This window comes from Amblyomma americanum, chromosome 2, assembly GCF_052857255.1.
Source record: "Amblyomma americanum isolate KBUSLIRL-KWMA chromosome 2, ASM5285725v1, whole genome shotgun sequence".
NCBI classification, from domain to species: domain Eukaryota; kingdom Metazoa; phylum Arthropoda; class Arachnida; order Ixodida; family Ixodidae; genus Amblyomma; species Amblyomma americanum.
Window position 1 is genome coordinate 42,859,711 of NC_135498.1, and position 19,817 is coordinate 42,879,527.

Here is a 19,817-nt window from a genome sequence, read left to right on the forward strand (position 1 = left end):
AGATTCTGCAAGCTGTTATAAAGCGCCTTTACATTTTCTTTATTTAATGATTTGCTTAGGCGTAAGTTCTGCTCGAGAGCGCGCTGCGTTAAACTGCGCCGTCCCTCAGCCTATATTTTCCTCTACGTTCTTCCCTATATCCCTATCAAATATTCTAATATTACGACACAGGGTCCTCACTTATCAGCGTCCGAAAATTAAGTGGCCAACAAGTGGTCAGAACTTGAGTTTCTTATGTGCATTCGTTTTACATTTTATGACATAGCGTTAAGTAAGTTCCTTTCCTCGGTTTTTATTCCCTATTTGAGCCAATTCTCATTGAAAAGAAAAAATAAATCTCTCTGGGGAGATTAAAATATCTAAAATATATGTGAGCCAAATTTCCTCTGCCGCCACAAATTGTTTCTTTCAAAGTAACCCTCAGAAAGAGACACCCAAAAATATAAAGTATTCAGGCCACAGAAGCCCCAAAAACACGTGACCTTGCACTCGTTCCTATCAGTATTTTGGCTTTATTTTTTATTTTACAGCGTTCGCTATTCTCAGGCGCACTGGGAATTCACTCTGACCCTGAACTACGCCTATCAACGTGTTTTTCATTGCTGTAGGATTCAACAAAGCGCGGTTTTAGAAAAGATTCTTTTTTTTAGAGTCATGCGCAGAAGTGTTGAAGCTCGACCGTAGACTACAGAAAACAAACGATTTAGACAGCCGTAAGCAGCAACAAAACACGGAAAAGAAACATACCTGAGATTAGTTTTATAACAGTTTTCTTGGGATGTGTCTGTATAAAAGACCGGGGTGGAAACGAGTCGCACAAGACAGACATGGAAAAAGCAACAACAACTGACGCGGCATTCGAGCGAAGAAAGTATGGGAGAAATTCGAATCCAGAACAACAGCCTAACTATGAACAGAAAGTAGAGATACCTAGTGTGGCATATGTTATTCAACTCATCATTTTCGCACATACAGCCGCCTATGATTGCATTTCCTGCATGTGTCCTCATTTTGGTACTATTTCATCATCATAATCATCATCATAATCATCATCATCATCATCATCATCGTTTAATGACCCTTAAAGACCCCTGGGGGGCGGGGCATTACATAAGAGGTGGGGGGGAGGGGGGCGTTTAATCGAAACAATACAACAGGTCACAATCAGTGCCATATGCATGTACTGACAGGAAATAAAGAGAAAATGTATATAAACCCCTTTTAAAATTAATCGAAGGGCGCGGTCATTTCTTTTTTCCAGGGCCATCGCAGGATATCTTAAATTTTTATATGAAATTAGGATAAACATAGCTAAGAGTGCAAAGAAGGTTTCTCTAGTGAAGCATCGCAATAGAAATTCTGAATTGCAATCCGTCACTAAGCCAAAGACGATAGAACTGACGTTTCGCAGCCACACTGGATACGTGTTCAAAACGTCCACAAGGAACGCGCTCACGATAGGTTCTTCGTGAACAAAGAACGCGTATGGGCTCCGAGACGTGAATTCCATAGTGTTTGGTTTTCTTACTGGCTGCTACTATGCGTTAACAAGATGACTATATAAACGGCAAGGTAGCATGGCCCTTTCTAATGGCGCTACGTGTGAAAAAAAAAAAGTGGTAGGGTTCTAACGTTGTTATACCGAGTACACGTGCGAAAGCACATGTTTAGCCTGGTTGGCTCATGGTTGTGTTTTGCTGGGTTGTCGCCACGTCTGGCGATGATATTAGTTCGATAGTAGAATTAGTCGATGAAGACGACGATGTGCTAAGCGCAATGGTACTGTGTGTTGCAGTTTAACACGAGGCGTGATCGGCTGCGGCGATAGCATATTGCTCTCGTGCAGTGGCCAGCGATGCTGCTCTGTTCGCACCTCCAAGGTCGTCCTCAAGGTCAAGTTTTACACAAACTCGGCGACCCGGTTTGACCTCGTGAAGTGCTGCTTTCGCGCTAACAAGTAACGGCCACGCAAGCATTGCACGTATCTGATACTTTATGCCCGCAATCATAAGTAATGCTTATCAAAAACTAGCTCAACTTTATACTGCGTGAAGTTCTGTTAGCGGCATATAAAGGAACCAGTGGTAACGAGACGGTGTGCTCAGAAAAAAAAAAAGTTTGGACACACTCAGATGGTGGAAGTACGCCTTATTTATGCGATGGCAGAGCTGGAGCTGATGATGGCTTCTCCGCTATTGGGTTATGTGCCTATTATAAACCGAAATGGAATATAAATCATAATTACATTCATCGCAGTATTCTTCGTGGCATTGTTAGTGGATGAGGAGCGGTTCAGTTGAAGTCCCGCCCCGAGCGAGCCTTCAATCTCCCGCCTTTTCTCCATTTTTTGACGGTTCCGTGCACACACATAACGAGCTCTCTTTCGAAACTTCCTTGACCCGTGAAGTTCAGGTTAACTCAGGTCACCCAGATCCCAAGATCAGAAGCTCGGGCGGTAACCGGATTGCATCGAAAAGGGCATCTTTGACGAGTGTCGGAGAGGGCCAACACATGCGAGTACGTTCAACAGCGCGTTCTCTAGAGCGCGGCTCTAAGGCTTAGCATATATACCAAGACCTACTACCTGTCTCACTGCCACGTTACAAAAGATCGTTACAAAGCTGCTTCACGCTTTTTATCGGCCGGTAACGAACGTGCAGCGAAGAGGCAGATAGATATATAGATAGATAGATAAAGAGGAGGAGGGAAAGACAGGGATGTTAACCAGAAAGGAGGCAAGTGGCGACAAAGCTGCATGGAAAACTAGTGGAGCGCGCTACTGACAGAGCAAAGCTAGAGAGAGCACGCGACCGTCGAATGGATCGTAACGAGCGAGGCGCGTTTGAAGTCGCGTGTTGCGAGGCGCTCCCTAGAGACACCACGACGAGACGGCGGCGACTGTGGTACTCAGGAGCAGAACACGGTGTCGCTATATGCGTGGGCAGGAGTGTGCGTCTGTGTGTGCGTGTGTGTGGCGAAATGAAGCTGGAGCAGGAGTTTCCCGTGCCTGGTGAAGTCAAACGAATCGACTTTCCATCCCACTCCCACTCTGAATCATAGAGGAGGAATCGCATCCACGGTCGGTCGTGCGCCGCGCACAGACCCCCTACTACGGCCATCTGGAGAGCGTAAGCGCCGACATGCTTTTTGAGGCTAACTGGAGCGGAAGACTCCCTATAAGCTCACACGTAGTTTGACTGCGTTAAAAATATTCATGTCGAAGTGATGAAGATTCGGCTGTGGGCACCTTTAATCTTAACGAACGACCTAGGTTGTCAGAGTGTAGATGAGGAATCTTGAAGCTGCGCCTTGTATCGAGTCATTTCTCGGTTATTTATTTATTTTTTGAGCTCCCATACTGAAAGCTACTACGTTTCGTACCAGCGCTGACAGCTAGCAAACAATGCTCGCCGACTCGGTGTGAGAGGAGAGGCTTACGAATAACAAGCAGACGAAGTAATGAAGTAATAAATCAAGCAAATACAACATAAAGATACGTCTATTGGAATGAGAACAAAGAAACACGTTGTCTGTCTTAGCGACCAATACCAGTACGATGGATGCGAGAGGCAGCTAGTTGGCATGCGAGGTATTTTTAAACGACACATTACGAATTCGATGACCACAGAAATAGATATACAGAACAAACCTTTCCGCTGTGAACACAGCAGCAAATTCCGGTAGCTTACGAAGTAATTTTATATCGGTACAATCCCCCCCCCCCCCCCCCCCTCTTCACGCGAAGTTAACGTGGCTTCTTTAAACAACTGCCTCCAGTGGGAGCATTCAGCGCATTTAAATATCAGACTAAGACTAATAATGCTTGGAGCACTGAAAACGTATCCTGGGGCACCCCGCGACACAGCAGCTAGTGATTAACACACCATATCCTAAGACTGGTGCAAAATTAATGGCCAGGTACTGGATCTTTGAGCCCGTGCTCTGAGACTGTCCATCCTCATCGTGGTTAATATCTCAACCGAGCGCACATTTCTCGCCTAAAGAGACACTGCCACTCCGCGTCTCAACTGAGCCCCGCGTCATGTCCCGTGTCCGCAGTGCATACACGCGCAGAGACGGACAGTTCTCAGGGGAATCTCGGCGGACATGGTCTCCCCTTCTTTCCACCTCTCTCTCTCACTCCTTCCTTTCGCCATCTGCGAGCAAGACAAAGCTTAAACTGAGACACTGAGAGGGAGAAAGAAGAGGGGAGAGAGAGAGAGAGAGCCTGCCCACATAGTACAGCCGTTCGTTACTAGTGCTTTGTGATACCGGCCACACTTTATTGGCAGGCTCTCATCGGCGGCGCGCTTTTTGCCACCGCGACGAACCGCTCAGTGTTCTACTCTCTCCCGTTTCTCCTCCTCTCATTTCTTTCGGTCCGAGTTCTTTTCTCTCACTCTCTGCTACTCAGCAGGAGGGGGCCAGTCCCGGCCTGCGGATATATAAAGCTGCGCATGTACATGCCAATCAATATATCAATTTCGGGCAGCGTAACCCAGACGCCGTGGCCTCCGCCGTGGCCGCCGACGTCTCAGGAGGGCCTTCCCGTGTCCGCGGTGTAACCTTGAAGACGCCGCCGACCCACTTTGATCCATTCGAACCAAGGGCGACCCGCCTCCGAGGAACAATGGGGGTGGAGAAAAAGTAACATCGATGCGAGGGGTCGCACCGTGAAGGGCTCTTTGTCTCCCGTTTCGGTGAATTTCTTCATCTTCCTGGCTCAGTATATAGACAAGGAAAGTTAAGAAGTGGTATTCCTAGAAATTTATCTAAATTCTTTTTCCCACACTTTCCAGCCCATAGGGCTTGAGACAAAGGTTATTGAGATTAAGCAGAACACTGGGGAGAACAATATAGAAGTTTAAAGGACGGTAGAAATTATACCGTATCTAAATTGAATTGTGTCCGAAATCGCAGCGATGGACGAAGAAAGGTGGTTTTTTTTATTCATGCGGTAAAATAATCTTAACGGGAATTGGTTCTATAAAGCAGCAACAGCTAACAACGTGAGACCTAAAGGGATTGAATGTTCCCGACATCCATTTTTTGCTGGTCTCGCGGATAGCCTATCAATTTCGTAAAAATTTAGTCGTTTGGAATGTCTCCGCTGTTAAGAAGATTTTATTTATTAATTCTAGAGGTTTGTACTACTCTAGAGTCGCACTGGCTTTCGTTTTGTGTCGCGGATACGTATTTTGTACTAATCGCATGCATAAAAAGAGGCGCAATCAAAATTATGCCTTGTAAGAAGCTTCAATGATGCCTTTATACAATGCATGACAGTGGCTGCCAGTCGGCTCTCTCCTGTAAGCGAGCGAAAGATATTCTCCGGTACTTTTTTTTTCTAAGCTATAGTGTCGAAGAATAAAAACAAGAATATCTAATCAAGGTAAAAAAAGCGTTCTTTAACAGTATAGCAAAAATACGAAAGAATGAAAGTAGGTCGTATCAAGGCCGTTTGTAAAATTACAAAGAAGATTCACAGAAGGAAAGTGGCTATTTTGTTAAATTATATATAATTGCAAGGGAAGGGGCTAATGATGCGAGATCAGCGATATTTTTTCCCACTTCCCAACCAATTCATTATCTGTGAAAAAGTGTGGCTCAGCTGAGCTGACAGGTACCTTGGCCCGATGCGGTCTAGTAATGAGACTGAACCGAAAAGCCTGTCTCCAGAGGTGCTGTACCAAACAGCTTTGAACAGAAGAAATGAGCACGTAACTCGGCAATTGCCGTCCGATAATAATTCGCGCTATGCTTTCTTCCCACGCCTCTGAAATCGGGCGTAACCACGTTTCCCCTTCACTGAGCAACCGTGGTATTTAATGCACATTTTACTCCATCCAACTTCGAAAAGATGGTCTTGAGGCTGCAGTTAATCGAAAAACAACGTTTAATCCGTAAGGGTGTTAATAGAGAGTTTTAGCATATCGCGCACCGCTCCCGTTAGCCGCGTACCGCACCCCGTCACTGAGCACGCGCTGATTGGTTCCGACGAGGCAGGCGGGCACGCTGCAGACGTGAACGTGGCGCCATCTAGCTCCCTCGGGGCGATCTGCGCATGCGCAGTGGTGGGGCGTGGTACACGGTACGCACTATGCTAAAAGCATCTACTGTGTAAAAAAATAGCGGTAAAGTAAAAATAAATTGTGTGGCGCTTACGCTATTGCGTAAAGAATACGACAGCGAAATGCGTGGGCATTCCTGCGCAAATGTGAGTATAAAACATCTGCGAAGTATTCACCACCGAATCAATGCATCTCAACGGGCTGTGCACCTACAGAGAAAGAGAGGATACTGAACCGAAACTGTTATAGTGGCTACAAATGTGAGCACGTGTTTATAAATAATAAACGAACTATATGACGCAGAATTTAAATACATCATACACAATCATACACCAGCATCATGCATCATACATCTACTCTCTGGCGCATTTTTTATTTATGCGAAAAAACACAAACCACTCGTACACTTGGAAACTACTTTTCAGAGCTTTTGAATATGCGCGCCATGCCGACAGAGGAAGCAAATCAAGCTACTCTGATGTGTGCTCGTGCGTGAAATTGTCGGCAAATTGCCTGTTCAGTTGCAGAGGTCAATGCCGCTCAGTGACTGCACCAAAGCGCGTTGTCTTGTTACGACACAAAGGGCGATAGCTTGCTTAGACCCACGCTTCTTAACTATTTATTGCTCACATTCATTCGTATTTTGTTGCCATCGTATGTTAAATATTCAAAAGGCTATTTTTTTTTCAGTCTTCCGGGGAGCCGGCGCATACTATAGCCTATTCATGGATTCTTCAATGAGGTCATGACTGCAATGGCTCCAGAAAGCAGTGTGGTCTTTTCTTCGCACAAAATTGGATGTCACTGTGAAGGAAAAAACCATTGTCGAAAACGAAAAACGCCATAAAAACGCTTTCCAGCAGATATATAAAAGACCTGCCACGCGCTGAATGCAAGAGTGCTCATGCCCTTTCTGCTGAAAACGGAAAAGAAAATTCCAATGGTGTAATTTATGCTGGTTTCCTCAGTGATAAATACCGATGCGAGTAGCATGGTAAAGATGTCCGGCTTTTGAGAACATAACTTCCTTTTTGTACAATTTATTGTCAGGAGGCTCCCTTCAAGCTAAATAAAATAAAACAACTCCAAAATCCGCAACTAAAAGAATACAAGCTTTCTATCATTTTATTGAGTAATTAAGCGTACAGTCACCACCAAGTTAGCAGTCAGGCCCTGGAATAGAAAGACTCGTAGCGTCCCTGGTATTGCACGAATCTGTAGCTGCATTGCAGCTGTCGCTATGCGCCATACTACTCTTTTAAAATCCTTCAAGTTTCTGCGTATTTTAATATCCTCGTGAAGATATAATTACGTCGATTTCAATTAACAGAGTCTCGTTTATTTCCGCACACAATGCCTCGTGAAACCAAGGTTGTTGCCGCGGGTCGTACAAGGTCTGCGGTGCTGCGAGACACTGACCTTAATTTAATAGCGCCCCGGGCGCTAGCAGCGGTGACAGCTGGATTGAAAGCAAATTGAGACAGATAGGGATGAATGAAGGACACGAGAAAAGCAAGACCAGTACAAGAAAAAGCGCACATTCGCCAGAGTGGGGAAGAAACTAAAAACAAACTAAAAATCCAGAGTAAACGCGCATTCCCACTAGAAAGATAAGATTCCCCCCCCCCCCCACTCCCCCTCCGTTTGAAGAACCTTGTCCTGCGGTCATCCAAGCAAACGTTGAACACAAGTTCGACGCATGCGAAGTGGATCACAGGCGAGGTTAATTGTATCAAGCGTTACTGGGGCACAAGAAATATGAGAGAGCTATGCAAATATACATTTTGGCGGTTGGCTCGGGTGATTTTTTACTCGATCGTTTTATTCATTTATTTAGAAAATACCTCCTAACAAGCAGTCGCGAGCTTCTATCCTCAAAAAAGAAAATTCATTAGCGCTCCAAGAGTACAATGAGGCCCCCAGAGGATTTGATGGAGGTAAACAAGAAGAAAATATTTCTGAGGTTTTGCCTTGCGTTTCTTTTATTTCTAAATAAACAAAGAGAAGTTGGCAGCGCGCTGGAAAACTTTGCGAGGAAAGAAAACACTGAAGACCGGCCTTTATGAAGGTTGCTCAAGATATTGGAAGCAAGCACCAAAATTACGTTTCACTAGCGTACGCGCATTAAATGACGCAGCAAAATTTACGCTATTTGGGCTGCATAACATTGCCCAGTTCTACCGGGCGGCTCTAAAAGATGAAGGTGATTGCTGCCTTTAATGCGAGGTTATGAATAGGCGCGAGAATAACAACAACAAAAATAAAATTAATATTGTTCGGTTTTGTTTTCTTCTAAAATTCGATAAATATTATCGCGAGACCGCATGTATGACACCGGTGGCCTTCCTTTTACAAAAAAAAAAATTCAACGCGTGAAGGATAAACAACGTTTGTAAAAGCTGGAGCTAAATGTCAATTCGCACATCCAAAAATATTAAACAAAACCTCAATCTCGTCTTGATTGGCGGATTTCTAGAAAACATTTTCATCCGCGTTTAGCCAAAAGCTTGAATTTATTTGCGGAAACTAAGCAACTGCAATTTAGCCCATAGAATTTAAAACTCTTTGATAATTCGGCCTTCCTTTCTCAATACCTAAGTTTTATGATATCTTCTATCTTGCTGCACAGAGGACACGTCATATCTGGTGGTAGGAATACAGGTAAAATAGTCCCCAAAGAAAAGAAACATTTTTTTTAAAAGCGCAGAAATTATCTTTTTTTCTACCAAGAGCAAAAAAAGAAGACACTCTAGCAGGCCATCAATTCTCGAGGTTTTCAGTAATGCGCGTTTATCACTCGATTCAAAAGTCCCCCAGCAAGCTGACGCAGTTTCCATGTCGCTTAGGAGTGAAGAACACGTTAAGGTCACAGTGGTCTTTTGGTGCGGCGACCTGAAAGAAAGCTGGAAAGGAAAGTTGTTGTTATTTCGCACTCGAAAGACGTTTCAGCGCGAGAAACTTTTCCACGTCCTTCTTCGTGTCTTGGCCAGTTTGCAGGGAGAGCGTATCCTTTCAAAACATTTTGCACGTGGAAGGCGCTGTGCATGTTCTTCGCGAAAACAGTAAAACAAATCCCCCCCCCCCCTTGTAAGCGGTGACAGATGGCGGGCTGCATCGTCAGAAATGCTTCCTGCGCTGTCGGAAACGCTGCTTGTCCTCGGACGTGACAGGGAAATTCGCACGGAGGCGGTTTGAGTATTTGTGTCAGAAACACGATTTTTATATTTTTTGCTTTCTCGTCTGTTTTTGCTTTTCAGAAATCCAACTTCCGGGTATACTCTATTCATACGTGTGCCATGGAGTGAAAGACAAAAATTCTGGGACTTTACTTATGTCTAGCACTGACGACGAAAAAAACAACACGGAACAATTACAAAGTACGTGATAGAATTGGAACGTTTATTTTCAGAAGCAATGACAAGACATTAAAAGAACGAACTAAGGTCAAAAACTATAAGGGTTCACGGGCCCAGATGGGTTTTGTAATTAAATGGTGGCCCCGGGAAGAAAAAAAGAATAGAAAGTATTGGTTGCTCTTTATGGTGTGTTCTTCAAATATTTCGTTACTCTGCTGTTCTCTAGAAACGAGAATAAAAGATCAATGTAGCCAAAACTCAAAATGATTGCTTTTTATGACGCCATTATAGCAAGCCTTGTTAGAGCATTCTGCAGCGTTTTTTTACATTAAGCTCACATTTGTTACGGGCACTTTAAACGACTTACGTTGAATACAACTGGATCTGCGAAACAGAGTAAGAGATAAGAGTTTTGCAACCAATTACTCGTTTGTGCCGCGAACGGTGAACAAAGAATCACTGACTGCTACTACTGAATGTAATAGCAGAGCTTATGTTGTTTTAAATCGGATGATGCAAGCCTGTAGCAACAAGTTGATTTAAACGGATCCATTTAGGCTTGTTCAGAATCACAACTATTTCTAATTATCAGAGTCAAGAATGTGATATTTCTAGCAATTCTAAGCACGCAAAAATGTACTTAGACAGCAATGATAAAGATCTAAGATACTTGCAACCTAAATTTAATCTCTCCCATAACACATAGCATTTCTAGGCAACGTTCATTACAGAACTACGGTGCAGAAATTCAGACTGTTGTCCCGCTAAAGACAAAAACAGCTAGAAATATTGTTTATCAAAAGAAGCTATTTTTTCAAATGCAGAATAACGTGCTTTTTTTTCTATATTTTCTGCTTCCTGAATTACTCGAAGATTGCAGTGCAAGGGTTCAGTGCGATGCGGGAGATTCAAACAGAGATTCATTGGCTACGAGTCAATTAGATTTTGTAGCATGCAGTTGATTTCTTTCAAAGTAAAAAAGCGGAAATTCTTCACTGCATTTGAATTCGACCCATAAGAGACACTGAGGCAGCGATGCGTGTCTTAATGTCCGAAATAAGTACGTCGTCAAAAGAATGTGTGTCAACTCTGTTTCTTACCCGTTGAATCCACTTTTCTGTAAGCAGACTCTTATTGTGGGGAAGCATCTCTAAAACTGCACTGATTCCTTTGGAGCGGCCGGGAGACCGATTCCTGATTCCGTTAAGTTGCCGGTGGCTCTCTTTATTTACGAAGCGGCCCGAGAGAACCTAATTGAAGATCCGTGTTCAGACTTTTTAACAACCTGAGGAGATCTCGGGACGAATTTTATGCCAGAATACTAAAGCTGCAAAATTCGGTGTGAGCGCGATGCGCTGGCAGTTCGGCAAATGTCAGCCCGCGGAGGCAACGAGTACATGTCACAGGATCGGCCAGGTACGACATTTCGACGTTTGAATAGATGTTTTCGCAATTTCAGAATGGAACACGCTGCAACATCGCACGCTGCGAATAGTCGGCCTTTAAATTGTGCACCGTGAGCAGTTAAGCAGAGCTTTTTGCACACAATGGGAGCATCTCGTTTTAATTAAATATTTTATTTTCGACGAGAGAATGTAATATAAAACGGTCATAAGTATTTTTAACTGTCTGTTAGCGATTCTCAGAAGGTCAAGCAATGTTTGAATGGGTCAATGCTGTTAGTATTGAGACACCAGTTTTGGCTGTCAGCGATGGAAGTTGAAGTCACTTGCGGTTACTCTTCAGCATTGGTACACGCAACAGTGAAGAAAGGCGTCTGGAGTGAGACTTCAGTCTGCAAGCGGTGATAAAAATAGTTAACTTACGTCATAAGGCGGATTCCATGCCCGATGCTGCCCTGTGCCTGGGGGTGGTGTTGAAAACGGCAGAAACTGAAAGAAAAGAGCAAAAGACAAAGAAGACTTGTATGCGACGTTATCAGTTTTTCTATTTGAAAAAGTTTGTTCCTCTATAAATGTTCACAAACACGAAAACCATGCATTAAAGGAAACGAAGAACGTTTTTTTTCCAAATGAAGTTTAAAAAAACATAAAAAAGCACGACGATTTTTGTCACAAAATTCATTGAACAATCATAATTCAAGAATTATGAAGGAACCTGAGAAAAGTACAAAGTTCCTGTGCAAATGGGCCCAACGTGCGCTAAAACAGTGCTGCTGCTAATCTGTATACAAGTCGTGCCTAGGAAAATGTAATTAAAAATTTAAAAGAAACCCGGCTTAAGTTGTAGAGATGAATCTGAACTGCATTGTAGGCAGTCGCTTAGAAAAAAAATGGTAACGTTTGATTTCACAATATTTAAATTTCTTTCATAAAATTATTTGCTAATGACTGAAGTTCTCGAGAAAAACAAAGTATTACAGTTAAATATTTTAGTGCCACCACAAGAATACAATAAGAAAAAGCGTTGCGATTTTCTAAAATACTGATTTTGTTATCAGAAATATTTCACGCTCAGATAATAGGTACATGGCTCCCCAAAGCATGCGTACTATCCTTACTACACAGTCTACACTGCGTAGACTTCCATTTCAGCCTTCCGGTCTACACTGATAGCGAGCGTGATTTGGTGAGACTTGTGCGTACCATTATAACGACCAGCACTGATGCGGCCCCAGATCTGTTTTGTCGATTGCTATTAGAGCGCAATACAGCGTTTCTGTATTAGAGCGTTTACATTGCTCCGCAGTGGAGTGTTATAGAGTCTTCATCACCTCTGACTTTGTAATAATTTCTATTTTTTGCACATTGACTGGATTAAGGCCTATTATTATTCAATTTAAAGCAATTAACTTCCCTACGGTGACGTTAACGAAGCTGCTATATCTCTTGAGGCAGCGCTGAAAACAGTATTTTTGTACTTTTCTGCAACCAGTGCAAGTTTTTCTTTTGAATGTCTTGACAGAGGCCAGCTGGAAAACACCGCACCCTTAGCCTGTGTATTGTTGTGCAATGCAAGACTTGTGTCGAATACTGCTTCTAAATGATGACAGCCGACCTTACATTATGAAACGTTGAAGCCTGTGTTTCATATTTTGGCAAAATACGCTGAAAAGAAACAAAAGGTCTGCAAGGAATACACGAAATCAGAAAAAAGGCTCGATGCGAGAAAAAACGCGCAAACAAATCCATTAGGAGCCTATTCTCTCGAGGAAGGTAGCTGCCGACAACTGATGACAAAGCAGGAAAAGAAAGAGACAAGCAAAAATTATACTGCTTCATTTCCTCGCGCATTAGGACTGGAAAAAAACGTCCGCCCCAAAAGAGTGGAAAGAGGCACGAAGCAAGCAGCAAAGGTAACTGGGGAGACGTCAATGAATGTGTGTGCCCTCGGCTCCCAGTTCATCTCGGGACGCTGATTGTGTGTCTAGATGTGGTGCGGGGCGTGATGCGGAAACTACAGCCGGAAGTGACTGCCCGGGAGGAGTGGACGCTGGGATCTTCCTGCCCCTCTCGAGGCTGGCTCTGTCAGATGGACGCCGTCCACTCAGCGGAGGCCGGCTCGTCACTCAGGGTCGCGACGCCATGAGGCAAACGCCATAAGCGCCGGCATCGTCTTTGGGCAGAGAACAGCGCGAACGAGCGCTGGGCCCCGATTTTGTGTGCGTGTATGAGGTTCCTTATTTCATTCCTCTTCTTTGTATTTCTTTAGCCAGGCTGTCAGTAAGGCTTTATACTAATTTTTTTCATCGGCAATGAGAAGTACTCGCCCCGTCATATGTCGTGGCAGAAGGGAACAAAACCGTGCAGTTTTATATATACAACAGCAACGTAATAGTTTGCGTTCATCTTTCGTACGGATGCTTTTTCTGTGTGTCCTAATGGAATTTTGTGTGCAATATCCATCCAGTAGCTTTGGATGACGAAGAGGAAGAACAAGCTCATCTTTTACTCTTAATTCATTTTTGTTGCCAGGCCGCTGACGAGACCTTCGTAATTGTTTGTTTCTCTGACGTCCAGACACTATAATCTGTCACGGCAGATAGGAAATGAAAATCTGCTGCACTGCACTTTAATAACCGTAACATTGATACTCATGCCCATCATTTGTACAGAGCGCTTTATTCTGGGCCACACAAGGATTAAAGTTCTTTTGGGTTGCTTAGGCAGCTACTGGTTCACGAAAATTGGCTTTTTAGGGGAAGGAAATGACGCAGTATCTGTCTCACATCTCGGCGGACACCTGAACCTCAATGTTAAGGAAGGGATAAAGGATGATTCGCGAGGCGGTAATTACGTTATTATTCAGCTGCATAATGAATAATACAACCGAAAACAATTATCGAAAAATATATATATCAATAAAACAATCTTCAAAAGCATCATAATTAATGAAGCCCGTTGTAAAAGTAAATTTGAGGCAAACAGTTCAAAACAGAACCCAATGATGTAATGACTATTTTGTTAATATGTAAATTGCCTTTAAACATATTTTTATGAACTTTCTTTTTAGGTTATCGTCGGTTATTTGAGAATATAACAAAAAACTTGAGCTTCACTGACGCGAATGAATTGTATGAGTGCCTTCTGCAATTATCCTTACACACTTGTTCATACAGCACGAACGGTAAGCTTTGGTGTACGTTAGCGGCGCAACCAGCTGCCTGCTCAATTTGATGTAGCTTTCCGAGGCATGCAAGTAAATCCCAATGAAAAGAAGCATATGCATGATCGATTCATCTTTTCAGCTACAAAGAACTCGTAAATGGGGATAGCGCAGTCAGGAGAGCGGCATTCTCGAGCTGTTTACAAGTGCACAAAGCACCGCAGCGAGGCCTTGCGCAAGCGAAATGTGGCGAATAGGTTGAGGGGAAGAGAAGGGGCGACGACTCGGGCCACAGCTTCCCGAAACCACGCAAAAGGTTGGCGCTCATTGGGGATTTGGACGAGACCGCTTGAAATGCGTAGAAAAAGGGCTGGCGGTGCGCTGTCGGAAAGCTTACTTTTACCGCCAAGACTTGTTTCTGCTTCTCCAATACGAAGTGCCTTTCTCTCTGAAAAAGAGGATAAGAAAAATTGAAAAGTAGAAATAAAAAGGGAAGAGTAGATGGTCGAAAGGATGGAAAAACGACAGGAATGAACTGGAGAAGTATGGAAGGAAGGCAGGTAGGAAGGAAAGGATGGAAGAACGACAGGATTGAACGGGAGAAGTATGGAAGGAAGGCAGGCAGGAAGGAAAGGATGGAAGAACGACAGGATGAACGGGAGAAGTATGGAAGGAAGGAAAGGACGAAAGAATGACAGAAATGAACGGGAGAAGTATGGAAAGAAGGCAGGCAGGAAGGAAAGCATAGAATAACGACAGGAATCAACGGGAGAAGTATGGAAGGAAGGCAGGCAGGAAGGAAAGAAGGAAGAAAGAAAGAACGAATGCAGAGAGGCAGTTAGGAAGAAATACAGAAGCGAGCAGGAAGATGGAAAGATGGAAGACAGAAGCAATGAGGGAAGGAAGGAGGGTAGGCAGAAAGAAAAGAAGGAGGAAAGAAGGAAGAAAGAAAGAAGGAAGGAAGGTAGTAAAGAAGGAATCAAAAAAGGAGGGAAGGGAGGAAGGAAAGAACGAAGGAAGGAAGAAACAAAGAAAGAAAGGAAGGAAGGAAGGAAGGAAGGAAGAAAGGAAGAAAGGAAGGAAGGAAGGAAGAAGGAAGGAAGGAAGGAAGGAAGGAAGGAAGGAAGGAAGGAAGGAAGGAAGGAAGGAAGGAAGGAAGGAAGGAAGGAAGGAAGGAAGGAAGGAAGGAAGGAAGGAAGGAGTAAAAATAGAAGAACAGGCAGCAAAGACGAACAGAATTAAGAAAGAAAGAACGAAAGGCGAGAAGAAAGAAAGAAAAGGAAAGAAATCCGTTCAGCTGCCGGAGGGTGTGCACGAAAACCTACAGCCGGTAGCGGGTTTATTTTCTTTATGATCTGCACCTCCCTGTTTTTTTTTTGACACCCTAGGCAGTTATTTGTGTTGAATACACTGAAACTTCCTTTATTTCCTCCTAATACTCGGCCCTGGTGCAGATAGCCCAATGTAGCGGCAACAGCAAATCGTGTCTGTTTCCGAGCTTTCTTTTGAAGCCGGCCTGTCTGTGTAGCGGACAGGGCAAGTAGGCGGGACAAAGGCAGCGGTGAGTCAATCCACACAACATTAGAAGAAGAACAAATAATAACAAATGGGAAGCAGTTCAGATGCGAGATGGTTGAAAATAGCAACGTTTTTATCCTCGTGTTGCATGCCAAATAAACATTTACCGAGAACTACAACAAAAAAACTCCAATATATTACATCTGTCTTCAAGCACAGTAAAGTGATGAACCTCCTCTCTGAATTCAAGACTTAGTAACCATGAAATAAACAATGGCCCAGGAATCTAAAAGTCTCCGCATTGAATGATATCATGCTGCCCTGAAATGAGATGTAGAAGGGCTCCAGGAAACTTCGGTTTTGCCCGCTTAAACCAGGCGGCCTCTTCCCTTCTGTTATTTATAAATCTTAAGGTTTTCGTTATTGCGGCTCGGCTTTTCAGCCTAGAGACTTTGGCACAATGCCAAGCCTTTTTTACCGAGTATATGTCTTCAGCTTTCAACGGAAATGTGCGTAGGGATCGAAGCAGAAACTGCCATTGCAGTCATCCTGTGCAAGTTTTAATAGCAAATTCAACATTAGTTTGAATACGAGTTCTTGGAAAGCCGTTGTTGAAACGATACGAAAGAACTCAAAGATGTTCAAGCTGCCTTAAACAAGAGCCCCATAGATGCAACGAAAACCACGCTGAGCCTCAGATTTTCTCTACTTACGTGTGCTGTGAACTGCACGCTGGACCCCAAGAAGCTCGTTTTTCCGAGAAGAGGTGAATCAGATTTCAGAATACCAGGACTCAAGTAAACGCGCAAATTCAGTGTAGAGTCAAGCTTTCTGATGCTAACAGAAAACGCTGCCTCCACTGCTCAGAAATTTGGATTTCACGACGAGGCTTTTCCTTCTGCGTGGCTTGATGAGGGACGCAGAATTTATATTCTTCTTTTTCGGAAAAGACGTTGGAATAGACCTGAAACAATACGAAGTTGGAAGGCTTCAACGCATCCAGCCAATGGAGGATACGCAAGGGGACATTCAGATGAACAGATGTGACAGAAGACCAGGTGTGTCGATAGTGGCGGTATCTGCATTGCCTTCTGGGGAATAATTATGCGGAGATTCTTTTTACAGCAATCGCTTTATGAGGGACATTATCCGAAGTAAACGTGGTCAATATCACTGCTGATGTAGTTTGTCGTAACTGAACCCTGGGATTGCCGAACCCAATGTTGACTACGTGATCCTTCCTCAGCTTTAAAGGAACCCCAAGAAGTTGAAGTTTGTTCCATCGCTTTATATCCGTGTTATAATGTAAAATAGGCTATTTTAACTTATTAGGGAGCTTTTCTAAGCTACTCGAGGACAAAAACTGAAATCAGGTATCGTCGGCACATATATTTTTACTAAACTAACCGCGAGGACGTCATTTAATTATCATACGGATCTCTGAGGCTAGGTCATGGCGACAAAAATCTCCATTATTCTCGCAGTCACTTGAATGAAGCAGTCCGCAGGGCTTCGTTATGTGACTGGTGGTCCAGAGAGAGGGCGCTCTTGAGAATATGTCACATGGGGTCACGTGACTACGGGACTCATGCAAGAGGGTGCACTTAGTAAGTTAGGGGCGTAAGAAACGCAAATAACATGGTATAACTCTCATTTTTCAATCCAAAGAGTAAAGCAAGAATCTCGGGCGCCTTCATGACAATAACTACGCAGAAGTTTCCGAAAGAAAAGCATCCCTATGACTGAGATTACAGCAAACAAAGTAAGAGAAAACAACGAGAAAAATAAAGTGTAAATTTCAGTGGATAAGCATGGAAGGTGCAAAATATAGCCTGTCGCGAGCTTTACGGCAACAAACTGTAGAGAATCGAGGCGCGCGGGTGAGTGCTTTCCATTTTTTGTTCACTTCGGTTTTAAGTAGAAAAATAAAGCGATAATGAAATCAGCAGTCAACCTGGCAAATCATTTGAACTTGGGATTTGTATCGCACTCTCTCAGGTACTATGCCTCAAGCGCTGCACATGCAGCAATAAACACATAATCGAGGATTTTTGTTCGTAATTTCACAGCGCTTCAAAAACCTTATTTAGCATAATAAGGAAATCTGCACAAGGAAATCTGCCGATTGCATTGGTCGGTTGTTGGCATTGTATCCATGTTTACAAGAACTGAGACGTAGTTTATCTAAATCCGCCATTATGGTTTTAGCTTCAAAGATAACGTATGACAAAAAATAACTAAAACAAAAATCCTATCAGCTTGAACGTTTGCTGCTCGTAGTAAAAACATTCCTAATAAAAAAGCATACAGATTTTTCAAATGAGCACAACTTTGTCTTTCAACGATCTGAAGTGCTATCAGCGCCTTGAACGAACGAACGAACGAACGAACGAACGAACGAACGAACGAACGAACGAACGAACGAACGAACGAACGAACGAACGAACGAACGAACGAACGAACGAACGAACGAACGAACGAACGAACGAACGAACGAACGAACGAACGAACGAACGAACGAACGAACGAACGAACGAACGAACGAACGAACGAACGAACGAACGAACGAACGAACGAACGAACGAACGAACGAACGAACGAACGAACGAACGAACGAACGAACGAACGAACGAACGAACGAACGAACGAACGAACGAACGAACGAACGAACGAACGAACGAACGAACGAACGAACGAACGAACGAACGAACGAACGAACGAACGAACGAACGAACGAACGAACGAACGAACGAACGAACGAACGAACGAACGAACGAACGAACGAACGAACGAACGAACGAACGAACGAACGAACGAACGAACGAACGAACGAACGAACGAACGAACGAACGAACGAACGAACGAACGAACGAACGAACGAACGAACGAACGAACGAACGAACGAACGAACGAACGAACGAACGAACGAACGAACGAACGAACGAACGAACGAACGAACGAACGAACGAACGAACGAACGAACGAACGAACGAACGAACGAACGAACGAACGAACGAACGAACGAACGAACGAACGAACGAACGAACGAACGAACGAACGAACGAACGAACGAACGAACGAACGAACGAACGAACGGGACCTTGGCGTGCTAGTTTTGCTGCTTTCCTCTCCGTTCGCGTCTTCTTAAGACAGCTACAGTTACAGTATATCCCTGAAGGGAAAAGTATACAACAGCTGTATTTACCGTTACTCAACTACCGGGCAGAAACGTGGAGACTAACGAAAACTTTTCAGCTCATGTTAAGCACAACGCAGCGAGCCATGAAAAAAAAAAAAAGGTAGCTGTAACGTTAAGAGACCAGGAGCGGGCAGAGTGGGTGAGAGAACAAACGAGGGTAAATGACATCCTAGTCGAAATCAAGAGGAAGAAATGGGCTTGGGCAGGGCATGTGATGCGAAGGCAAGATAACCGCTGGTCCTTTAGGGTAACGGAATGAATTCCAAGAGAAGGCAAGCGTAGCAGGAGGCGGCAGAAAGTTAGGTGGGACATGCGGCGGGCGCAGCTGGCAAAGGACAGGGTTAATTGGAGATACATGGGAGAGGCCTCCAGTGGGCGTAGTCAGACTGATGATGATGACGTCAGATACAGTCGCATACCACAGGAAGACTAAAGGCACCTCCTCTGTCCCTCTTTCTTACAAAGCGAGAGAGCACGGAATGATTATTTGAGAGCGAAAGAAAGATAATCTCCCTCTGACGCTTAGTTTACGTGGACGCATCACACCCATGGCGCGATACGTGAGTCGGCACGAGCTGAAAGTTTGAAGCGCTGATGATATCATATGCAGCAGACGAGGAAGCTAACTGCGTGCACCCACAACGAACATATATATCTTGGCACGATGCGAAGAGCCATCCCCGCTTTTCTCGCACGCCTACTCGTGGCGTCGGCTCGCCGAGACTACAGTGGCCGGGCACGGAAAGATAACGCGCTCCGACGGATCCATTCCTGCGCCACCGCGCGATCTCTCCGTACAGCGCCGGGCCTAATAAGCAGCGAAAGCGCGGAGCCCGGGACGAGCCTCTTGGGATTCCCCATCCACGCCTCATTATGGCGTCGTCTCTGTTGTTCGCCCGGGCTTTCCCATTTTGCCGGCTTCCGGTTCTACCCCGCATGCCAGCTGATCTGCGCGCTTGCTTCACTCCTGTCACTTCTCCACTGCGATGGGTCCTCTGGAGCGTTCACTGATCTCTCTCTTTTTTTATAGTTATGGTAGGAACGCACATAGGAACGCTTCGCTGCGGCAGGCTTCGCCCATTTTTACGCAAGATGCATCGGCAAAGT

The 19,817-nt window shown here is 44.3% G+C and overlaps 1 protein-coding gene across 1 annotated transcript in view; it reads right to left on the reverse strand.

Annotated features, from left to right (window-relative positions):
* LOC144119656 (uncharacterized) overlaps window positions 1-19,817 on the reverse strand; it is a 591,617-nt gene that overhangs the window by 290,802 nt on the left and 280,998 nt on the right. Inside the window, exon 3 of the mRNA XM_077652222.1 lies at window positions 11,254-11,319. Coding sequence (XP_077508348.1) covers window positions 11,254-11,319 — 66 coding nt within the window. The remainder of the gene's footprint in view (window positions 1-11,253; window positions 11,320-19,817) is intronic.